The sequence below is a fragment of the Zea mays genome, chromosome 5 (assembly GCF_902167145.1).
Source record: "Zea mays cultivar B73 chromosome 5, Zm-B73-REFERENCE-NAM-5.0, whole genome shotgun sequence".
NCBI classification, from domain to species: Eukaryota; Viridiplantae; Streptophyta; class Magnoliopsida; order Poales; family Poaceae; genus Zea; species Zea mays.
The window spans coordinates 113626387-113638017 of NC_050100.1; the positions used below are offsets into that span (position 1 = coordinate 113626387).

General features: G+C 39.2%; 1 protein-coding gene across 4 annotated transcripts; it reads left to right on the forward strand.

Annotated features, from left to right (window-relative positions):
- Nucleotides 1–427: 427 nt before the first annotated feature.
- On the forward strand, nucleotides 428–11346 carry LOC100192934 (Peptidyl-prolyl cis-trans isomerase CYP95). Of its 4 annotated transcripts, none has more exons than XM_008682858.3 (15): nucleotides 428–707; nucleotides 2091–2186; nucleotides 2354–2408; nucleotides 4612–4700; nucleotides 4847–4896; nucleotides 4994–5018; nucleotides 5645–5683; nucleotides 6023–6140; nucleotides 6909–7075; nucleotides 7223–7586; nucleotides 7826–7938; nucleotides 9023–9218; nucleotides 9302–10111; nucleotides 10188–10271; nucleotides 10660–11346. In XM_008682858.3, the coding sequence occupies exons 4-15, from the start codon at nucleotides 4649–4651 to the stop codon at nucleotides 11018–11020; spliced, it is 2379 nt and encodes a 792-aa protein (XP_008681080.1). In that variant the 5' UTR covers nucleotides 428–707; nucleotides 2091–2186; nucleotides 2354–2408; nucleotides 4612–4648; the 3' UTR covers nucleotides 11021–11346. The 4 variants fall into 4 exon arrangements, with proteins under 4 accessions (XP_008681080.1, XP_035823570.1, XP_008681078.1 ...); XM_035967677.1 differs by having other exon boundaries at nucleotides 10669–11346; XM_008682856.3 differs by lacking the exon at nucleotides 4847–4896.
- Nucleotides 11347–11631: the final 285 nt, after the last annotated feature.

Genomic DNA, 11631 nt, shown 5'->3' on the forward strand with positions numbered 1-11631 from the left:
ACGTGCAGCTGATTAATTTGAAATAGCTGTGAGAGATTATTTGTAAGAAGATGACGTATGACGACCGTTAAAACTGGTGCTTTAAGTATAGATAAGATATAAGACTTGTATGCTGTGTTTGGGAGGGATGAATCGTTCTAAAAATAGTCTATTAATTCTCTCCCAACCTGCGAGGTCTCTAGTTCAAGTCCTAGTCAGATTAGATGAATAGTAATATTAATTTCTCAAAAAGAAATCCCTGTATAAGTCGGTGCGCGGGGCGGAATTTTCGCGGCCGTGTGACATGTGGAAACAAAAATCCATGGCGCCCCGATAGATCTCCCATCCTGGTCCCTGGGCCCACGTCGCCCGACCGTTTACTGCCACCGCCTCCAGAGGCCCATGCCTCTCAGGCCCACGTGCATCTAGGACTAGCATTCAACGTTCCATGTATCGGGGGGCTCGGGCAGAACTGTACTTGGCCCGTCTCAGGGCTCGCAGAACAGGGAGCGTAGGGTAATACTTTGCGTGGCGGCCGCTGCGCTCCTCCCCTCCACCCTCCTATCCCCCCACCTCACTCCGCTTGTGCGGCCGCGTGGTGGTGCCTCCCGCGGCGCTGCGGCTGCTCTCCGATCCCGAGCGAGCACATATCCTCGCCACCTTATCACGAGGCCCTCGCACCGCGCCGACGCGATCAGCGCGTCGAGCCACCGGAGTCTCCCCTTGCGGTTCGTGTTCTCTCTCTCTACCCGCTCTGCTCCCCTATACCTCGTCGTCGCGGGATCGAGCGCCGCGGGGATGGCTTGCGCGTTTCGATCTGTGTGACCAGATCGTTTCATGCGCGTTTGGGCTCTCAGGTTTGGATGGGAAGGACCAGGAGGAGATTCTAGGGTTGTGGACTGTGTTTGCGGTAGGGTTTTGTGGGTTTGTAGGGTGTCTTCAGGTTTGCGGTTTGGTGCATGGATCCTGATCTGGGGCCGGGATTGTTTGCCTAGATTCCTGTCGTTGCACTTGGATGCTGCTCTGCCTGATTACTGATTACTCAAGTGAGTGTTGGCTGGCGCCGTGTGTTGTAGACAACAGTGGTCTCGGAGTCAGTAGGGGGCTGGCAGGGGGCATGCCGAATGAATGACCCTCATGATCCATTTTTTTCGTTGAAACCTTTGAGATCAACAAGAACTTTAGTGCATGGTTTATATTTGGTTAGTAGAATAACTTAGTTAGGCCCCAAAGTCATATAATCCTAGCTCCATCATGGGCAGTGGAGCAGATGTACAAAGCTTGAAGAGGCATAAAGACATTGTTATTAACTAGCAAACATGCCCATGCCCTGCAACAGGACGTACATCTTATGCATTTGCTACAATACATTTTGGAATCAGACTATGTACTGTTGCTGGACGCTTGCTATTCTAACTCGTATGATCAGAGGTTTTGAGTTTGGGTCACAGATGAGATAGTAAACCAATTAGGACTCTAGTCTTTAATTTATCCCATATTACTACTTTTAGTAAAACAGGCGAGGACTCTGCTTGTGGGAGTGTAGGGACAGACTGACCAATAGAGTGATGTACCAAAATTTGGAGGAAGAAATTTCTACTCTTTAATATTATAATAGTATATAGATATAGATATATAGGTGAAGATTTATTATTATTAAGTGATTTGCAACAAGGGCAGGGACTTCCAGATGAATGTTTTTGGGTGTTCTTTGTTGTCTTGCCTCCTTGTTGCTTGTTTGCAATGGGTATTTATTGTAAAAGCTGGTTTTTGCTAGTAGAATTGGGTATTATGCTTGTTGCATCTGCACATTCTCTACTCCATGCTTGTGACGTTCTTTTAGAAGGCTGCAAAAGAAATGGCTTTTATGTGTTGTGAGTAGTAGAAGTATATTTCTGCAGCTATTTTAATCATGTAAGTGCATGCAAATTTGAAGGCATATATCATATTTTTTTCTTTTGAAAGGGATGTTCACAAACTATGTGAAGTTTCAATATATGTAATAGTACATTAATAGTACATTTTCTCTAGTGCAGCGATGCCATATTTTTACCACTTATTTTACCAATTGCTTACTTTCTTGCTATCTTTCCATTACCCTGTTGGCTCAGGGATTGCATCTCAAGAATATGGGGAGAAAGAAGAACCCCATTGTCTTTCTGGATGTATCCGTAGGTGACGAGCCAGATGAAAGAATGATCTTTGAGGTATTTTTGTTATTATTGTTTCTCAAATTCGTATTCATATGGTAGTGCAAACGTGACTAAGACTGCAACGTTAAAGATTAGGAGCTGTAGCTGTCTCTTTTTATATTGAAGGCTAATGATGGTATTAGTTTGATCTGTTTAAAAGCATGAGTTACCTTTCCTTGCAGTTGTTTGCTGATGTTGCACCCCTTACAACTGAGAACTTCAGAGCTTTATGCACAGGTAATCCTCTCTCCACTTCCTTTTCATTAAATTAGTAAAAATCATCTGTTATCTAATGTTACATATTATTGTGTAATTTGGTTTATGTGACAAGTTGAACATGTTGTTTTAGCTTTCTAATGGTTGTGGTGTCACATAATGTGTCCATCAAAATACTGAAGTTTTTGTTGTGATCTGTTCAAACTATTAAATATTTCAAGTAGCATTACTTTCAAGTGGTATTATATGATGTAAAATTCAGTAAATTCACAAAGCCACACTTTTCTGAAATTATAAAAAGATGACAATTCCAAGAACTTGCTTTGAGCAACAACACTTCTTATTGTTTACAGTTTTAGATCGAAACTCTTTTAGTGCTTGATGGTTACTGAGTAGTCAAGCACTCAAGCCCACTGGGCAATCAGACCATGCTTACGAAGTTACGATGGCCACTTAATGACATGGTGCTAGGAACCATGTGCGGATCATGTCATGTTGTTTATGAGGGAATGTGATGTTATCACCAAATTGCTAGGATTATGCTACAATCACCCCTGTTTATCTAGATATGGGTCTTAACCAGGGAGGGTTGGACTTAGATCTGCTGATGCCCCATCCAAACAGTAATAATGAAAACTGTTTCACTGAAAGAGTTTCTGTTGTGAATAATGTTCCAGTGCTAAGGATTGTAATCCTTTTTAATTTTAGGGAACTACAAATCTAGTTTCATGTTCAAATGTAGCTTTCTTTTAATTACCTTGGGATGTTCCTGAAATTTCACTATTTTATTGAAATAGCATCACATATTTTTTTTGCTGTGTTTAATTTCGCTCCAGTGGTTCTAGTTGAGGCAATATTTTCCCTATATTTATGTACAAATGTTGTACTTCCTATCCTCACTAACACAAGCCCATTAGGACATTAGCACAGTGTCCAATACTTCAGTTTGACTAGCAATATCAAGAAAAAGTGGATAGATTAAATTAAACGGATTTGTATTTTGAAAATAATTATCCCAATGAATCTACTTGTGGCGATCTTCTGTTGCAAATCTATGTGAATTTTAGATATTGATGTCTGGAGCTGAAAAGAATTTGACCTAAGACAAATCTAAATGGACATGTACTTGTGGTCAATGGAAGTACTGCATAGCTTCTCTTTGCAACATGGAATAATACCACAAATGTATTTTATTCTGATGAATCTACTAATTGCAATCTTCTATTGCAAATCTATGTCAATTTAGATATTGATGTCTGGAGCTAAACAGAATTTGATCTAGGACAAACCTAAATGGACTTGTATTTGTGTATCACTGGAAGTAATGTGTAGCTACTCTCTGCAACCTTGAAGAATACCTCAATAATGTATTTTATTACTGCTCTTACTGCATTTTATTTTTATTATCTGCACTAAGCAGTTGTGACTGATACTGTTGTTATACTAGTCTTTTTATCGGCACTTGGTAATCCTAATGGTTTTTATTGTTCTTTCTTTGCTTAAAAACACTCTTTGGAATATTTATTCAAACTTGAACTCTCGTCTACTTTCAGCTATATCCAATATGCCATTTTGTGATTCTGTTTGAATATTTCTGAAATCTGAGAACCTAATCTATTCTTTCCATGTTGATTAACTGGCAAAGTAATTCTGCATGCTTAATGCTTACTATATCTACGTGACTACAAATTTGTAATTGCTCTTTATATTATGAAACTTCATCTTGAAATTTTGAGCAAGGCGATGATGTTACTACATGGGAGTCTCTTACAGATTTCAAGTAAAACTGGATGCATGATACAACAGCTGATGTTTCTACTTTTTTGACAGTTTTGTTTTGTCAGACAATTTGTTATGATGTTCTTCAGTTATGACATCAAATAAAATTAGGATATGAAATGAAGATTCTGAACTTGTCTACATCAGTAAACACAAACATACTCACATGTAATTAGTATAACTTGAGCTATAGACTTCTATCAAAATCTTGTGTTCTAAGCTGCCAATCTAATCTACGCATAAAAAAGCTAATTTGATGATGAGCGGTTAATATACTATTATGTGTTTTCGAAATCTTCTGATAGTGTAGTGGTTACCATTGTTCTTTTTGCCACAGCCCACCTTGTGAATAGTCGAACCTACAGATTATATCCAATTCTCAGTTAAAAAACTCCTTCCTGTTCCTAGCATTGTTGCTCTTGCTAATTGATGTCGCATGCTTTAGGTGAGCTGGGAATTGGACAGAAGACTAAGAAGCCCTTATGTTACAAGGGAACATTGTTCCACCGCGTGATCAAGGGGTTTATGGCACAAGTTAGTTTTTCTTCTTTTGTGTAATTTTGTATTTATGCATTTTTGTTCCACCTCAGTTACGATGGTTGTATTTTGTGGTTAGAATTTGGTTAGTTTTGTCTTGTCCTGTTTTTAGTCAGTTCCTTGTTTCCTTGTTCATGATGTAGGATGCAAGACAGATGATATCGACTGCTTTTCTTATCATATAGTATTTAAGGTTGTATGCAGTATTGTCTAAGTTTGATATTCTAATAATGAGTAGCAAACTTGTTTGTTTTCTTAGTCATAACTGCTGAGCTTGCTTTGTTTTTCAGGGAGGTGACATTGCAAAAGAAAATGGTGAGTTTACACAATTAGTTCTTTCTTTGCTTTTTTCTATTTCTATTCTTTTCCAGAAAAAAGCTGCAATTCTACTCCCCACTTCTATGTCCTTTCTTATTTTTTGTGTTCTCTTGTAAACTAATGATCTTGTTTACGTCTACTTAAAGTGTTTGTATCCCTGTAAGTTGTGCAGTTATGGACTACCTTTTGATTTGATAATTATATTGTGCACCCCTCGTTAGCATTTGATGTTCTTTAAGAGCATTTGATGTTCTTTAAGATTCATACACTTTTTTTAACTGGAGTAGTTTAGCAGTTTTTTCACGTCATCTACAGTTGTAATGGTCTTAATTCTGGTACCGAAGTTTTTTTATATTTGCTTAGGGTTAGTTTTTTTATATGCATTAATTTGTTCCAAGATCCAGATTTACTGTGCCCACATTTGTAGATTGCTATATTTTTGTATATTAATGTTACATATTTGATGCTGCATGTTACTATCTTTATCTTTACTTTTTTTGGCAATATTTTTCTGTTATACATTAGTTTTATTTGTTTGATGTAATTCTACCTTCCATGTATGGTTCCAGATTCTTGTGTTACATCTTGTTTTGAAAATGACTATGATTTCAACTATGGTACAGGGTCTGGTGGTGAAAACATATATAGTGGAAAATTTACAGGTATTAACCATTTAGCTTGGTGTGAAATCTGTTATATAGTGGAAATGTTGAATGCAAATAACGGGAACCTTGCAGACTTTTGTATTGGTCTATTTTAGACTTGTTTCTTCTATGTATATGATGCGTAGCTCTCCTACGCTTGAGAAAAAAAGATGTCAAATACTGTTATGTGTCTACCGTTTACATTAGGAATGTATTAAATTATAGTAATCTAGCACAAGTTACTAGTGGCTGCTTTGTTCTTGAAATACTGGAGATATTATCCAACTGTTCTGGTTAGCAGTTTAGCACTAAAGCAAGCAGTATATCTGTAATGACAGTATATTATTTGCATTTCAGATGAAACTTGTGTTCTACTTCATGATGATCGTGGCCTCTTGACAACAGCAGATACTGGATTCAAACCTAGTGGCTCCCAGTTCTGCATTACTTTCAAGCCTAATTCTCATCTTGACAGGTTTGTTCCGATTAATTCCATTTAAATGAAAGTGTACTGCAGTTTTGTACAAAATATGTCTTCAGACATGTATGGAGACTAATCTTACATCCATTTGCAATGTTAAATGGAATCTATGGTCTGGACATTTGTCTCTCAGATCAATATTTATTTCCAGTACTAAACTATTTTTTTCTCATCCTAAATTAAAGCCCTAATTGTCCGAAGGCAATAGTCACTGTTACAACATCATTTGCTTAATTATCTATTTTTATCAAGCATTGGAACTACATAATAGTTTTCTGCTACTTCTTTTACTTGTTCACTTGTAGTGTCTTTGGATCTCCATTGTTGCCTAATTCAAAATGGGCAACGCTGCTTCTTGAATTGCAAGAATTTGATGGTAGTTCTGTATTATATGTGAAATCGATTCAGTTCTTACAGTACCATTTGCCAGTTTATTAGGTTTGACATGTTGCATTAATTTTGTGCTGTCTATGTGTGGAATTTTGCACTGTGGAAATTTGTTTCCTATGGTATGCATGTCTTTTTTTGGTTGTGAAAATAGAAGGTGAGAGTAGGAGCAAACCTGTTTGACATGCATATGTGGATGGAGTGAGACAGTTTTGGTTTTGCCTTTTGGCTTTTTACTATGTTAGGAATGTTGCGGGCTTGTGCCATAAACTGTTAACTGGGCAAACCTCTATAATGTCTTGTTCATTTCATTTGTGAACTCCATGGTTTTCTGACTCAGTTCTGTTGATAATATGACATTTTACTGTGTTGCAGGAAGCACACAGTTTTTGGCAAGCTTGTTGTTGGAAGTGATGTTCTGAAGAGGATCGAGCAAGTAGATGTGCAATCCCCTGATTCAACTCCTGTTATTCCAGTTACTATAGTAAATTGTGGAGAGCTCATTGAACGCAAAGATATTGGCTCTATGTCAATAGAAATTGGTAATGCTTATGAACTGATTGGAACATTTGCAGCACTCTTGATCCATTTAATCTATAAGAATTAAGCCTTTTGGGGGGCATTTAAGTGAAGTAGGGAACTTTTCTTTACGTTTTGAATGCCCTTCTCATGCAATAATGGTCATACAGATAAAAAAAGGGCTGCCAAATCAAAGTTGACAAGGGATATAACTTCTGACGAGGAAAGTAATGAAGGACAACACAAGAGACGTCGTAACAAATCTTCAAAAAGGAGAAGGAAGAAGAGGAGATATTCTTATTCGGAATCAGATAGCTCTTCTGAGTCAGAGACTGAATCATCTGATTATGAGAGCGATTCTGATACTTACTCTAGTGACTCATCTGATGTCAGCAGCTCAAGTGATGACAGGCGAAGGCGCAGAAAGAGACACTCGAAGAAAAATAAACGCAAGCATTCAAGAAGAAAGCGTGACCATAGGCGCGAAAGAAGGCGTAGGAAGCGTGGTAGGAAATCAAAACAGAAGTCAAAAAGGTCTGTTAACATTGTCAAATTGATCATTCCTGACCTTTGATCTGTGATATAAAAAGGAGCAGGCCTAGTGCTAGAGGCTCCCAAATGAGTGAGGTGAATGGTTAAACTGAGGCAAGCCTTTCCCCCGCAAATGCGGAGAGTCTGCTTCGAACCCGCGACCTAGTGACTCAACGAGACATCTCTCATCACTGTACCAGGCCTTCACCTTAGATCTGTAATATATGTTCTTTTATTTGCAGGATAGTAAAGGGTGATAGTGAAGCTGAAAGTACGGGCGATAGCAGTTCTGAAGATGCTAGAAGCAAGAGACACCGCCGTGGGCGGAAGTTCAAGGCATCATCTCAAGTTTCTGGTAATTTCTTTTCTTTTTTCCTATATATTCTTTAACCCAATGTTTATTGAGCTTATGTAACTAATACCAAGTAAATCAAAGCATAGGTTCCTGAACTTTATTCTGATTTCTCAGGTAGTTATTAGATTTATGAACTCTGAGAGTTAGCATGCAGTTGAACTTCTGCTATGTACTACATCAGCCAATCCTTTGTAACTTAAGAGTGAGGTGGCATTCATCATTGGAAACATATCTAGTGTAAAAAGGATTAGAGTGCTAACATGCTAACATCAAATTCTATCCATCAGATCCAGCATCTACGGCTGAGTGCAATTCAACCTGAGGATGGCGCCCTATTCCGTGAAACCGTAGAGATTCTTTAGAAAATAGTCTAATAGAGGAGGTGGGATTGTACTTAGCCGTAGATGGTGGATCCGATGGTCAGGATTTGATGTTAGCATTATAAACATTTTTACACGATATGTTGCCTTCATCATTATTATTGAATTGTATAGGCACAATAGAATACCATATCTGTTTAAGAACTTCATTGTATTTCAAGAAACCGATAGAATAAATCTGACAAGGTAATGTAACGGCAGTAGCTAATGCTTCCCAAACACAATCAAGGGATATAACAAAAGTGTCAATTTCTTGCATGCTTGGATGCCTTATTGGTTCTTTGTTTACTTACCCACAAATACTTGCGTTAAAGATCTGGTCAAACTTTTGAAACTGACTATCACTAACTTCTGAAATGCAGATGGTTGGCTTGGAATTTTGAGAACCATCCGCTTACATTTGTCTTAAACATGCTGTCATATTCTCATAATTTTATTGGATTTTATAATTTATAAATATAACTATATTATAGTGGAAAACAATGGCTAAAGGTAGACCATGCCTTGTCTAAAAATCACTAAGTTCTAACTGGCTGGATCTCTCTTAAATCTTTAGATCATGGTTGCATGGTATTATTGGTGCTATTGTTCTGTTATATGTCTTGCATGAGCAACAGTACTGATTGGCTATCTAGGAAGGGATATGTAGTTCTTGCTTGGTTTATGTGGTAGTTCAACTAATGATTGCAATCTTACCTTTTCAGAGGAAAATCTTGCTGGAGTGGCTGCTTTGAAGGATGCCACCTCACCTCAACAAAAGAGTGGAATACAGAGGAGTCCAGCACAAGATGTCTCCTCCCTGCAAAATGGGGAAGTCCATACAAATGGTGTTAATGACTCAAAAATTGAAAGAAATGCCGCTGTCATGCCTGTTTTAACTGGCAATCGAAGCAAATCTAGGTTTCCTATTTTTCTTCATACATAAATCATTCTTTCTGCTTACTGCTTCTGGAAGCGGTGTTTCATCTGACATTGATAAGCAGGAGCCAGAGCATGAGTGTTAATCACTCAATGAGCAAGAGTATGAGTATCAGTCCAAGAAGAAGCCCAATGAAAAGGTCAAGTACCAGCCCGAAGAGGTCACTTAGCAGGAGCCCTGTTGACAATAATCACAGTAGAAGCCCTATCCGTACTCCCAAAAGAAGCGTGAGCAGGAGTCCAGCCAGGCGGCAGATCATGAGCAGGAGCCCTGCTAGGAGCCCACCCAGAAATTCAAGCAGAAGCCTTCACATAAGCAGGAGTCCTGTTAAAGCCCACAGAAGAAGCATTAGCAGGAGCTCAGCTAGGTCCATGCAACAGAGAAGTCCAAGCAGGAGTCTGGAGAGAACTCATGTACGAAAAAGTATCAGTCCAAGCCCACCTTTGGAGAAGGGAAGAAGCATTACCCGTACCTCTGTGGTATCTCCATTGCGAAGTGTTAGTCGGAGCCCAGCAAGGATTTCAAGGAGCCCACATAGGCCTTCTAGGAGAAGCCCTATGAGAAGTCCACGATGGAACATACGCAGAAGCCTCAGCAGGAGCCCTGCAAGAATACCTAGAAGAAGTGTGAGCAGAAGCCCAGTAAGAGGTGGTCGACCTCGCAGGAACATTAGCAGAAGTCCCAGTCCACATCGCAGGGTAGTAACACCACCAAACAATGGAAGAAGCCCATCCAGGAGTGGTTCTCCTGATGGGTCACCAAAACGCATAAGACGTGGACGGGGTTTTACTCAGAGGTACTCATACGCAAGACAATATCGCTCACCTTCTGCTGATCGCTCACATCGTTATGGTGGAAGAAATGACCGTGACAGGTAATTTTGAATCAAAGTTTGATCTATTGTTTTCATTTGACTTAGAGTGTTAAATTACGTTTCCCCTCTTATGTAGATACATGGGTTACCGGGGTTCCCGCCATCGATCACCTCCTAGACGGTATAGAAGCCCACCCAGAGGAAGAGTGTCATCGCCAAGGTAAATAAACTGTTTATATGTGATATTTTTCTATGTGTATCAGCTTGTATTATCATTTGTGATGCTATGTCATGGAACTAACTCTGAATAGGCATAGATTTTTGTTTGCTATACTTGCTCCCCTCAGTTTAAATTTATAAGCCATTTTAACATTTTCGGTACATCAATTTTACTATGTATCTAGATATAACATATCTAGATACATAACAAAATTGATGTATCACAGAAGTCAAAGCGACTTATAATTTGGAATGGAGTATTATTTTTCTGAAGTTATTATTTGCAAATGATTGAAGCAATTTTATTTCGAGTTTTTTCTCAATCGGTATGCATAGCTGATTCTTGTGGTTGGTTCTTTGTCATGATTTCTTTTATTTTGGTACTTGAGGCGTGGTAGGTACAGGAGGAGGAGCCGAAGCGCCTCACGCAGCCCTGTCTACAGGGAAAGAGGAAGGGGAGGTGGATACAGCAAAAGCCCTATACGGAGCAGTTCACCCCCTGCCAGGAAACCAAGGTCACATGGTGACCGTGCACGGTCAGTTTCAAGAAGCCACCTTTCTGGGTCAGTATCAAGGTCTCCTCCAGTGCATCATCCCTCTCCACCTGATTCCCCATCAGTGAAGCATGCAAGTGATGAGAAATCTCAGTCCGCGTCCCCAGCTCTGTCACTGTCTGGTAGCCCTAATCGTGGAGGCAAGAAAGGTTTGGTTTCCTACGGGGATGGCTCACCTGATTCAGCTGGGAAGTAGGTTTCCACCGGGGCATTGAAATGTATCTTACACCGTTAGCCATTGGCTGTTGATCAGGTCCATCAATACTTTTTGTTATATTTCTACTGTAAGAAGCGGTTTGGTCCTTGAGCTGCCCAGCTGTTACATATGTTGTTTGGGATGATCGGCTATGTCCTTTGGTTATCACAAGAGTCGTAATTTGAGCTTAGGTTTTGCTGTTGCTAAACATGTAGCACAGATTCAGTGTGGGATTTTGATGTTATATAAGCTTCAACGCAAAGAATCATTACAATGTTTTGACCTCGGATGCCTAAGTACGATTCACAATTTATTTCTTTTGCATATTCAATTCTAATGTTTATGCATCTATTCAACAATTAATTTGGTTTGGCCGCATCATACTTTTCACTTTTCCCCGACATTTCTTTCTACTCTAAAGCACCAGTTTTGTAGGGCGTCCCCTCCCCTCTTGCATGGTTGTCTTATGGGCAACGACTTCTGTGCAAGCAAACCATCTGATCTATTAGATCGTGATCTAACCGTAGGTCACATTTAACATTTAAACCTTTTCACCACGAACTCAATAATCTTTATAAAAAACCTCTAACAAACCATGATTGTATCTGTGG

What these genes read in the sequence shown, in the direction of transcription:
- LOC100192934 (XM_008682856.3), top strand. Translation starts at nt 2,109, where the DNA reads ATGGGGAGAAAGAAGAACCCCATTGTCTTTCTGGATGTATCCGTAGGT. An exon ending in ATATAGTGGAAAATTTACAG is followed by an intron (nt 5,684 to 6,022) that starts GTATTAACCATT and finishes TTTGCATTTCAG; the next exon opens with ATGAAACTTGTGTTCTACTT. An exon ending in GGAAGAAATGACCGTGACAG is followed by an intron (nt 10,112 to 10,187) that starts GTAATTTTGAAT and finishes CCTCTTATGTAG; the next exon opens with ATACATGGGTTACCGGGGTT.